The 12,500-nt window shown below is 39.5% G+C and overlaps 2 protein-coding genes across 2 annotated transcripts in view; both read left to right on the top strand.

Moving 5' to 3' along the window:
- Positions 1-6,484: 6,484 nt before the first annotated feature.
- On the top strand, positions 6,485-7,406 carry LOC137999322 (uncharacterized). The gene has a single exon (XM_068845155.1). It carries the CDS (start codon positions 6,529-6,531, stop codon positions 7,327-7,329), a length of 801 nt encoding a protein of 266 aa, XP_068701256.1. The 5' UTR covers positions 6,485-6,528; the 3' UTR covers positions 7,330-7,406.
- A 925-nt stretch (positions 7,407-8,331) lies between these two features.
- LOC138000973 (bone morphogenetic protein 1-like) overlaps positions 8,332-12,500 on the top strand; it is a 34,014-nt gene continuing 29,845 nt past the window's right edge. Inside the window, exons 1-2 of the mRNA XM_068847640.1 lie at positions 8,332-8,377; positions 8,698-8,713. Of these exons, the coding sequence (XP_068703741.1) occupies positions 8,332-8,377; positions 8,698-8,713 (62 nt within the window). The remainder of the gene's footprint in view (positions 8,378-8,697; positions 8,714-12,500) is intronic.

Genomic DNA, 12,500 nt, shown 5'->3' with positions numbered 1-12,500 from the left:
GTCGTGGTTGCCAGGTGGTGGGAGAGTTTGAGGCCCCAGAGCCAATGTCACGTGTTTTGCCCCCTACTGCTCCTTGGCAAGATATCAGCGCGGACCTGTAAGGGCCACTCTCCACGGGGGAAAGTATCTTAGTGGTAGTGGATTATTTCAGCAGATTCTTGGTGGTTGCCGTCTTGAAGTCCACTATAAGAGCAAAGAAAATTGAAGCTATCCATCTTATATTTGCTCGGTTTGGGGTTCCTTATTCATTGCGGACACACAATGGGGCCTCAGTTTGGGTCGGAAGAGTTTGAAACGTTTCTCCAATCGCACGGTGTTCAGTGAGCATCGGAAAACTATACCTCTATGGCATTAAGAGAACGGAGAGGTTGAACGTCAGAATCGCTCTCTGCTCAAATGTTTCCAGATTGCGAAGGTTGAAAACAAGGATTGGCGTTCTGAATTGGTTACGTGGCTAACTGCGTATAGATCTACGCCGCAAGCTACCACAGGGTCCACACCTTTCTCTTTAATGTTTGGACGAGAGATGAGGTCCAAACTGCAAGAATTGAAGAGAGAAACTGTAAACCCTTTTAAAGAAGAAAGAGGTTCGTGAATGAGACTATTCGAATAAGTTGAAAGGAAAGGTTTAAGCAGACGATAAGAGAGGTGTTGTTTCCAAGTCTATTAACGTTGGAGATGAAGCGCTCTTGAGGGCGGAGAAATCTGACAAGCTATCAACTAACTTCCGTCTCAGCCCTTTCAAAGTTGTACGAAAGACGGGAAGTGAAGTCATGGTCAAGAATGACACAGGAGTAGAGTTCAAACGTAATGCGGCATTCGTGAAAAAGTACCATGCCCAGGAAGGTCGTACCAGTAGTGCGGAAAACGGAGGAAGTTAAGGCGCTTATGTGGACGTGGGGGAAGCACAAGGTGAACGATCGTCAGACGCGCAAAAAAACAAGGAAGACGAATGGGTCAAAGTTGACGACAAAGAATCGGAGATCCACCAGCAGCAGGAGAATGTCCGTAGGTCGACACGTCAAGTTCGAAACCCTTCTAGATTTAAGGTCTTTGTTATAAAATAACAAATAACGTGACTGAGGATATAGGTCTCTAAGTCATTAATCTGCCTTTCTAAGTTTGTTTCTTGAAGATAGTTTAGGAACGGTTATTTCATATCAAATCTGTAGAGTTAAGTGAATACTCGCGCTTGTTCTGTAAACATTCACGTTTGGCTCAGTCTAGGCTTTGTTAAGTTTTCTTGGAGAAAAGGAGAGGATGTAGTGTCATGTCCTTTATGCAAGGTTGCGCTATGGGAATTGTATTATGCATGACTATGCGTCAGTGTGAACTTTTATGATGTGAACTGTATTTAAGCAGTTGTGAATAATCATTAAAGGTTGTACAGTCAACTCTCTCTTAATGAACACCTCTGTAAGACAGACACCTCTATAAGACGGACACCTGGTGCTGGTCATGGCCGTTTCTTAGTCATTTTACTATAACAAAACTCTCCATTATAATAAGACGGACAACGGACCCAAACATTGGAAAAATGGCAAATTTCGGAAAATCGGCTGGTCGAAATATTGAAATAACACTGCTAAAAGTACATTTTAGAATTTAGAATTAAGTACCTTTAATAATAATTTTATATCTTTGATTGCTATTGACATTTTGACTTTCTACTTCGTTATCTGCTCATTTTTCACTAAAAAAACATCGAAATAATTTGTGTAATCATTCTAGTTTACTACTTGGGTGGTAAATATTCAATGAACGTTAAACAAATCAACAGTGTGGCTAAGATGTTCCTTATAACCTCTCGAACGTGTGTTGTTTGCCCCCTCAGAAGTGTGTAGATAATTGGGATGATAATAAGGTCCATCTATTAATTATTCAGTCGCCACCAAAAAACTGAATGTACAACACTGAAACCAAATAAAAAATTCTCTGGTAACTTATGGGTTTAACAAAGACAGAGAAGGAATCGAGCACCTTAAGTGGATCTATGATCTCTGTTGTCTGGCTATTTGTATTTATTTGTACTCAACTCTGCACAGTCTTTCGGTAAAAATTGGAAATTTCACTAATTACTGGGTTGCCGTATGACAATCCCAGTCTGAATATGGGTAGATTTCTCGGTTTTTTTACTGGGCTGCTACCCTGCGAGCAGAGGCCCTTCGATCTTCCTAGATAAGTCGGGAAGAGGAAGGGACCTCTGCCAGCCGGCTCGACATTTCGTGTTGAGCATGCGTTAAAAATTCAAACGTAACGTATTCGGGAGTCAGTCACGCCTGACTAGTAACCGCAAAACCACAAAACCAAAACAAACAGTAACGGATATTTTCGAACAACTCTGGCAAACACACGACAACCAAGGAATCATTTCCTCAAGATAGTTCAAGTTTTTAAATTGTCATTTTAATTTTTACTGAAAAAATTAATAGGTTTCTCAATTCTGGTAAACTAGCTTCTGTAACCGACATACGGAAAAATTCTCATGGGAATTTAGACAGTTTAAAAATTGTCACGCTGTTGTAAATTTAAAAAATATTGATGACGCGTGGCGATTGATCATGCGCACAAATAAAAAAAAACAGGTTTGGCAAGTTGAAACTGGACTGACTCATCCATTTCTTTGGATGAGCGGCAAATCAAAGAAAGTCGAGCCGGCTGGCAGAGGTCCCTTCCTCTTCCCGACTTATCTAGGAAGATCGAAGGGCCTCTGCTCGCAGGGTACTGGGTTGCCAAACCCAGTCGGAATCTCGGTTTCATTTCGTGGGTTTTTTTATTTTCCGTGTCGGGAAAAGTCTTGCCTGTCACTCCCCTGCTAAGTGGTGGCTTTGTGCATAGAGCCTTCTGAGCGTATTTTCGTAGGATCGAGAGGGTAGTGGGAAATGCGTAGATTTCTCTGGTGGACACAGTAGAACGATTAACTTAACCGGCAATGGCGTCGAAAGTCATGTAACGCGAATGGCGTTTTAGTGGATCTTTGAACAAAATATACCCTTATGAAGCTCAATAATGGCAAGTCAATTGGATATACAGGCGATGGAATCTTAAAAGAGAGGAGTAATGGACTTCGATAACAATCTATCGCCCGTCGAGCCGAAACCAAAGTGAACTGTATTTACCTGAAGTACATGGTAATTTAACACGATCGAGTTTCTTGTCTTCACGCACGCAATGAAATAGGAAGAGGTTTTCGCCTCTAAGAGCAAATATGTTGTTTGTTTCAATAAATTTTTCGCTGGAAAAGGATTCTGTGGTATTTTCTGCCTTTGTGAATGATAATATCATGTTGTGTATTGAATTTTCAAGCTTAAGGTTGAAATGTGATATGGGAGAAGTTTTTTAGTATTGCTCTGTAAGCAGGAAGGGTTCACAGGCCTGTTGGAAGCGTGCTTGAGTTTCAACAAAATGAGCCCCAAAATCAGTGAAGAATTGTGACGCAGTTGAATAATAAAGTAGCTGCTATTTCCAAAATGATGGAATTACCTGGTTAGAATAAATAACGTCGTACGCGTCTTGGAGAGTAAATTTTGACTTTGCATAAACAAGACTTGGGCGATTGTGATCTTTGTTTTGACTTCGCTCATTTCATTGTCAAACTTTATAACACTTGACAGAAAAAGAAACTTTCAAAAACCCGGTATCTTGCCATCATTTGACCCAGATACTTCACTATTTGGCGAGTAAACATGCCGCGGTAACTTCATCACGGCGCCCGCTGAATTCCGGCGATGTCACTTTCGATTTTGCGATTTATTTGTGCAGCCAAAACTTACAATAACAAAATTGAACGTTGCAAAAATCCCCCAAAATGTTTGTCGCTGATCGTAACTTTTTATGTTCAAAAACGCAATAATTTGCATAATGGCGGCTGGACGCATCTTTGGTTGCTCCGCGCTTACTACTCTTTCTTTGCTTCTCCGAGTGGTTTATTTCGGGCAAAATACCACAAAACTGTCAGATAATCATTTAAGTTCGCCGACGAAGGTGTTTTACTACGCATATGATGGCAACCCAGACGGGTTCCCGCTTCAGAAATTCGACCATGGGGCCTTGTGTGATGTCCGCCATCTTGGATCATGATTTCATCGACCAAGTTGTAGACGAAGCTATCGAGGGAAATTTGGAAAATCAACTCTAAACCATTACAGCAATAGTGATGCCATTTTTCATCTCAATTATTTATAGGTCTGTGGTGATGTACATCCGAACCCTGGACCCACGACTGTTAATAAAAATCCAAAGCAAACTACGGATTCGACCAAATCGAGGAAAGCACCTGTATGGAAGTGTCCTTGTGCTCTCTGTTTAAAACCAGTTCGTGCCAATCAGAAGGGTATCCTTTGTGATATTTGTAATAGATGGCATCATATAAAATGCTTAAATATGGATCCTAAATTGTACATGGCTCTTAGCTCTTCAGATGAGGAATGGTGCTGCAATGACTGTACGAATCCATTTAATTTTACGGATTCTTTCTTCGAAGCCTCGCGTGGCTCTGATGGCTTTGATGTTTCTGCCAACAGCGAAAGTCAGACCTCCACAGTGAACAGTCGCGACTCGTTTCCCAAGTGTTTGGTGTTAAATGCAAGACGTTTGCGCAACAAAGTTCTTGATTTGCAAGCTCTGCTTTTAGTGGACATTTTTGATGTTGTCGCTATCACTGAGACTTGGCTTGATAGTAACTTTGGTGATCATGAGCTTTTGATGGATGGTTTTAATATCTTCCGCAAAGACAGGCACATTCAACGTGGTGGAGGGGTGTTGTTAGCAGTCAGAAATCACCTACCGTGCTCCCGTCGATTTGACTTGGAAGTTGAAGTTGAAATGCTGGCCCTTGAAATCTGCTGCTGACTCATAAGATCCGTGTTGTTGTTGAAGCCTTCTATAGATCTCCTAATTCTGACGCAGACACTTTTTTGTTTCAGTTAAGACAATTCCTGGAGAACTGGCTTATCAAACCTTACTGTCACAGGTGACTTCAATTTTCCAAATATCGATTGGTATACTGGAAGTCCATTTAGATCTGACCCTAGTACGGAGGAGTTCCGCAATATATCCTGGGTGATTTCTTCCTAATTCAGAAAAATATGTCTGCTACTCGTGGTTTAGGTATTACTGAGGGAAACATTCTGGATTTAGTCTTGACTAATAACGAATTCCTTGTTAGGGATGTATCCGTTCATCCGAATGCTTTTGATTCTGATCACTCTCCTCTCACCTTCACACTTGTTGCTAAATCCAATAGACCCAAGAATGTGCAGAGGAAAGTGTACTGCTACAAGAAAGCAGATTTCATTGGCTTGCGGGAGACTCTACATCACATACCTTGGGAATCAGTTATCTCTGACTGCCCTTTTGAGGACTGTCTGACTAGGTTTCAGGACATATTATTTTCCGCCATCAATCAATTTATACCTCAGGTTACACTTCGCCGTCGATCAAGACCTCCTTGGATAAGTAATGAGATAATGAAATTGATTAGAAAGAAGAAAAAATTATGGAAGCGAATGAAGGCTAGTGGATCACCTGACTTATTTTTGAAATTCAAGGAAATGAGGAAAATTACGAAGAAGCATATCCATTTGAGCTACATTCAGTATTTAAAAAATCTATCTATGAAGCTGAAGACGGATCCTAAACTTTTCTGGTCATTCCATTCAATGAAGTCGAAACGAAAGAGGATTCCAGAAATTGTTTATTACAACGAAGCGCATTCTACAAATCCAGCAACAAAGGTGGAACTGTTTAATCAATTTTTTCGTACAGTCTATTCTGCCTCAACTTCCGAAAAAACATTTTCCATTGACGTTGTTAATCCGAACTTGTTGTTGAGCATAAAGACCACTGCAAGCGAAGTGAAAAGAATCCTACAAAATCTTGATGTCACTAAGGCAACCGGTGCTGACAATATTCCTGCCCGTACTCGTAAAGTTTGCTCTGAAGAATTATCTAAACCTCTAGCCCTTCTGTTTAATAGATCCTTTTCCTTAGGAAGAGTTCCTGTACAGTGGAAACTGGCCAACATTTCACCAGTTCATAAATCAAATGAAAGGGACCTTGTGGATAACTACAGATCTATCTCTCTTCTGTCTATTCCAGGAAAGTGTGAAGAGCGTATAGTGTACTCAGCAATTTATTCCCATGTCTCAGCTTACCTGTCAGATTGGCAGCATGGTTTTGTCAAAGGAAGATCTACTGCTACTCAACTAATTTTGACTCATCATAAGTGGGCGAAAGCCCTTGATGAGGGTCATCAAGTTGATGTAGTTTTCCTCGATTTTTCGAAGGCCTTCGACCGTGTTCCCCATCAGGCCTTACAGCACAAGCTTTGTAATTTCAGTATTTCTGGGGAGCTGTTGAACTGGTGTTAAGATTACTGATGGTTATTCATCTTCTTTGACAGAAATCACCTCTGGTGTACCGCAGGGCTCTATTCTTGGGCCGCTATTTTTCGTTTTGTTTATTAATGATTTACCCGATGTAGTTTGTTCTGCAAGCACAATAGCTTTGTATGCTGATGATAGCAAGATGTTTAGAGTAATAAACTGTGATGATGATCAGATGCTTTTCCAAAATGATTTGGATAAACTTTACCATTGGAGCCAACGCAACCTGATGGATTTCAACTCCACAAAGTGCAAGATCATGAGAATTACTAAAAAACAAGTGCCCTTTACTAACAGAGTGCATTTGAGTGATACAGTTCTCGAGGAGGTCAGGGAATTTAAAGATTTAGGAATATTGACTAACAACGGTTTATCCTGGAACTCTCATATTGATATGATCACTGCCAAGGCAAACAAAATGTTAGGCTTAATTAAAAGAACGTGCATGGATCTCAAGGATGAATCTTCTCTTAAGACCTTGTACTGTTCCCTTGTCAGATCGAATCTGGAATACTGCTCAGTCGTCTGGTGTCCATTCACCAAGAGAAACGTAAACAAACTTGAGAGAATTCAGCGTAGAGCAACTAGGTTCATTTTAAAATCGAATGAACCATACGATGTCCGTCTACGTAAACTCAATCTGTTAACTCTTGAGCAAAGACGTTTCGTTGTCGATGTTACCTTCTTGTTTAAGGCTCTCAATGGCCAATTAGATGTTGACTTTTCTCAACTCTTAGATTTTTATAGCCAAGACGACCGTTACTTACTGAGACATTTCGATACTAAATCGTTAAAAAAGAAATATGCCAGGACAAACATACTCAAAAACAGTTACTTTAATAGGATTTTGGATGAATGGAACAGTTTGCCTCTTGAGGTCCGTTCGGCATGCAATGTTGACAAGTTTAAGGCCAGTGTTATTAAATTTGTAACAAAATTGTAAATATTATTACATTTTTTTAGTGATTTTATTGTAATTTTTATAATTTTTATGAGGTGATTTGTTTTTATATGGGGTCACGCAACTCTTTTACAAATTATCCTTATGGCCTTTTTTTTTCTCTTTTATTACTATTTTTTTTGTTGTTGTTGTTGTAAATATACCATTAAATTGTAATAAACAAAATAAATGTTGTTTTCGTGTCGTAAATATGTTATTCTCGAGCGATCGTCCTGGAAACTTCCTTCTGCTCTTTCTAAAAACTGTGTATCAATATTTATTTACCTTTGCATCAATATTTGTTTTTGCATAAAGCAAGCTAACAGAATCTGCACCTTGCTGAGTTCACATTTGTTAGCGTTAATAGTATTTTCGGTCCGATGCTTCTGTTTTACGAGGGGTATATTATTTTGGTCTCCCATCCAAACACTAACCGCGCCGAATAGGGATAAACTTCATTGAACTTCGGTATTACAAAGCTGTCAGATGCTCAGAGGGCACGCTTAAACTCCTGGTGAAAAGAAGTTTATCAACATGTCAGCCCAGAAGCCAATGTTTCTCACTTCCCATTTGTTTTCTTCAATCTTTCTGGGTTCAGTACTTTGCTAGTAACCACATGTCTTCTCAGACCATTTACCCAAGACTTCTACCATGGCACTACAATGATAGACAATACCAAAACAATATCGTGCACTGTTATAATTAGAGCTACATATTACGCAACGACAGATCTGTTTCGTCGTACGAACGTGTGAGGACCTGTGAGCCAAAGGGCTTCGTCTGGTATGACTTCTTAAGTTAATGACCCCCCAACTTGAAAAAAAGAAGAAAGACTCAAAAAAGAAAAAAAGACTCGTGAAGAACGAAAACTTTGCCTTAAAATTCACCTCTTCGGCTTTCCTCAGAGGCTTGTGACCGGGCAGTCAACAACGGCCGCTCGCAAGCTGGTTTCACCCTCAACTCTGATTGGAGGATCGTGTTGCCAGCGCGCGCGGTCAAATTCAAATGCACCAATCAGAGTTGAAGGTGAAACCACCTTGCGAGAGCCCTTGCGAGCGGCCGTTGTTGACTGCCCGGTCACAAGCCTCTGAGGAAAGCCGAAGAGATGAATTTTAAGGCAAAGTTTTCGTTCTTCACGAGTCTTTGGGCCGCCGAAACACACGTATTTGGAGTGAAATGTATTGGGCTTTATGGATCTGTTGTTTTTATTGCGATTCGGGACTTTTCCTGTTGAGGAGAAAACGATTTGTGGAGTGAGGTCTGGCCAGCGATGGATGGAGTGGTCGGCCTTCCTATTCTTTTAGTAACGGTTTCCGGATGACTTCACTAAACGGCGTCAGAATGGCTCGAAACTCGGCACAAGAGACAAGTTCGTCACACATTTGAGGTAGGAAAACTTTATTTCAAATGAGATAGTTATTTACACAATTTTTTTACGATTGGTGATTTTCCCATACAATTCTCTATATACACAAGCTGTCGCATACACCACGTATTTTCAGCTTGGGGAGCCTGTGCTTCACCACATGTTCCTTTGATCTCACATAATTGTGTTTTCCCTTAAAATATTCGCTTGTTTTCGCTTTCGCTCGAACATATTTACCTTTATTACATGTGCAGTGAATAGTTTTATCCTCTGGGATGAATTTTCCGTCGAAAAAAAATCGGTTATTTGGGTGGTTTTTGGTAAACAGAGGTTAATTATTCGTAATGCGATCGCTTCCGTTGCCGTTAGCAACGGGTCGCAAATTTGACACTTTTATCGCATTATCATATTACGCATTGATCGCTAATCCGATTATTCCTAAAAATCTAAAAATATTCGTGCCTCATCAGTTTTCGGTCGAATTTATGTCCAAGAAAGCAGATAAATTGCAGAAAATTTTAGTTTTGCATCCAAAAACTTTGCCTGGAAAACATATTTTACTGTTATTTTTCTTAAAATTTTTCGTTCAACTTTCGCTTTTATAAAATGTTTCAGTTGTCTGAAATAAGTTATATGCTGTTGGAAAGTTTATTTTCTTAGCTTTAAAATGATGTATTTTTCCCCCTAACTTTAAATATTTTTTGAGAAAAAAAAAAATTTTTGGGCGATGGCTGATTTACCGCGGTTTTCTCGTGGTTAGGAAAGTAGGAAAAAGAGTTAATTAATTAATTCTCTATTTTCGAATTCCCCATAATACACTTTGTTTGCCCCCTCCCCCCCAAATTTTGCATAAACCACTGTTTTAAAATGCTCTTGGGAATATGCAGTGTCCCCAAGAGCATTTGAAAACAATAGTTTATGCAAAATTTGGGGGGCAAACAAAGTGTATTATGGGGAATTCGAAAATAGAGAATAGGCCGGTAGCCAGGTTTTTAACCTCAGAAAAGGATTTGTTTCGTCGTACGAATCGAACGTGTGAGGACCTGTGAACCAAAGGGCCTCTGCTGGTATGACTTCTGGGTGACCCCTTAATAACTTCTTACTAACCGAGCGCGAGGGCCGTACTGGGGAATATTGGCCGCTCGGTCCGTACAAAAACGACTCACGGACAACATATCCCAGTACGGCTCGAGCTAGCTTGGTTAGTAAGTAGTTTATTATGTGCTTTGTTTTTGCAAGCCCGTAATCGGCCCGTGGGCATTACGGGAGAAGAATGTCCTACAATTCAGTCACAATTAGCCAATCAGAGCGCGCGTTATATCGGCTACAAACACAAGCCATATAATAAATGGTCTTAATGACCCACCAACTTGAAAAACATTGCCTGGAACGCCGCACGCACCACAGGCAACCCAGTGTACCCTCACGGAGGGTCTAGTTCTTATTAACCTGCGGTGGCGTCGAAAGTCATTGTAACGCGAATGGCGTTTTAGTGCATCTTTAAACAAAATATGCCCTTATGGAGCTCAAGAACGGAACGTCAATTGGATAAACAAGACAGGCGGTTCAGTCGCCACCAAAAAACTGAATGTACAATCACTGAAACCAAATAGGAAAATTCTCTGGTAACTTACGGGTTTAACAAAGACAGAGAAGGAATCGAACACCTTAAGGTGGCTGGAACCAGTTTCACCACTTTTAGAGACCTTCTTATTAGATGGGTTATAACTACTATACTGTATCACGTAACAGCAATGTTATGGTACCATATGAAACACCAATTATTGCTTAACAAAATGCGCTCACAATTTTGACGTAATAGGTTACCATGGCAACATGAAAGCTCTCCAAAAACACCCTATATTTCGTCTTTACTTGCTTATATATCTTAATAATGAACTCGGTGACCCCCATTTTTTATTGTAAAATAGTAATTAGCAATTTGAGATATGACTATCTGCAAAGTTAAAAAAAATTCTTGGGAGCCAATTTAGAGCTACCTTAAATTTTCGAAAAATTAAGGTAGCTCTGAATTAGCTCCCAAGAATTTTTTTAAACTTTGCTGATAGTTCTATCTCAAGATGCTAATTACTATTCTACAATAAAAAATGGGGGTCACCGAGTTCATTATTAAGATATAAGCAAGTAAAGACGAAATATAGGGTGTTTTTGAATAGCTTTCATGTTGCCATGGTAACCTATTACGTCAAAATAGTGAGCGCATTTTGTTAAGTAATAATTGGTGTTTGATATGGTACCATAACATTTCTTTTACGTGATACAGTTTTGTAGTGACAACCCTTCTAATTAAAAGGTCCTTAAAAGTAGTGAAACTGGTCCCAGCCACCTTAAGTGGATCTATGATCTCTGTTGTCTGGCTATGTGTATTTATTTGTACTCAACTCTGCACAGTCTTCTGGTAACAATTGGAAATTTCACTAATTCTTGTTACATTTATTTTGTGCTCAACTCTGCACAGTCTCAGGTGAAAAAATAATTGGAAATGTGACAACCAAGAATTATTTGAAAGAAAGCTCCTGAAATAGGCCACTTCGGAAATTACCAAAAATACTCTTTGTTTATCCGCCCAAATTTTGCATAAACATTGTTTTTGTTTTCTCTTGGGACCATTGTAGGTCCCAAGAGAAACTGAAAACAATATTAATGCTTATGCAAAATTTGGGGGGACAAACAAAGAGTATTATGGTATTTTTCGAAGTGGCCTATTTTGTTTTTGTTGCGTATGGTAATTTGACACGATTGGGTTTCATGTCTTTACGCACGCAATGAAATAGGAAAGGGTTTTTTTTTGCCTCTAATAGCAAATATGTTGTTTGCTTCAATAAATTTTTCGATGGAAAAGGTTCTTTGTGAAAAATTTCGGCCTTTGGGAAAATTTTCAGCCTCTGTCGGCCTCGTAGCCAGGTTCTAAGATAGCCATTTTCAATTTGCAACTTATTATTTGGCTTGCCTTGCGTCAATCCTTGCGTCAATGGTTAATTTCAGTTTACAGTGACCCAATATATTTGTGCTCCAGCACTTGAACGACTAAACACTTAAATTAATTGTTCCTTTCCTTTTCTTTTTTTTCACTCCGATGTAACCTTTTTTCTTTCCTCATAACTCGCTAGAAAATTTATAACTTGTAAACGCACATTACAGAGGTTTAAATAATTTTGCTCGAGTCTTTGAGGAAGTATAGCTTTTCATTCTCGTGATGAAACAGTTATTTGAGTGATGATTATAAAGTCAATTTATTCATTGCGTCTGTGGGCCACCTGGAAAATCATGCGTCAGAATGGTTAAAAGCTATCGTTGCTGAAAGCTTTCGCATATTAACTACTAAAATCGATCTATTTTTCTCTTCAACTTAGGCTTTTGACCGAACAGAAAAAGTCTTTTTTTCAAGCTCTATTGTTTTTATTTCAATTTTGTATCGTTACCAATTTTCGTTTTGAAATTGAAGAAAACAGTCATGAAAACTGAAAGCATTAATATTTAACGATTGAATTTCGCAAGTGAGGTCATTTTCGTGTGTTGTCTGGGCAGATATCCTTACTCCGTAAAATAATTTATAAGACCTGTCCATTACATTTATATCCGCATCGCTGAATTTTCGTCAGAACAACAGTCATAAATAAGCATACTGAGGCTTTCAGTTTTACCAAAAGTCATGCGGCCACTTACAGTCTCGCTGCTTTTCGTGTTCTTAACATTTTTACTCTTGCTGGAGTTGTCTGAATCAGCGAGAGGCGGCGGTGCAGGCGGTGGAGGAGGCCGATCTGGCAGTGGAACACCATCAAAATCG

This window comes from Montipora foliosa, chromosome 4 (assembly GCF_036669935.1).
Source record: "Montipora foliosa isolate CH-2021 chromosome 4, ASM3666993v2, whole genome shotgun sequence".
Classification (NCBI taxonomy): domain Eukaryota; kingdom Metazoa; phylum Cnidaria; class Anthozoa; order Scleractinia; family Acroporidae; genus Montipora; species Montipora foliosa.
This window is presented reverse-complemented; position numbering and strand designations above follow the sequence as displayed.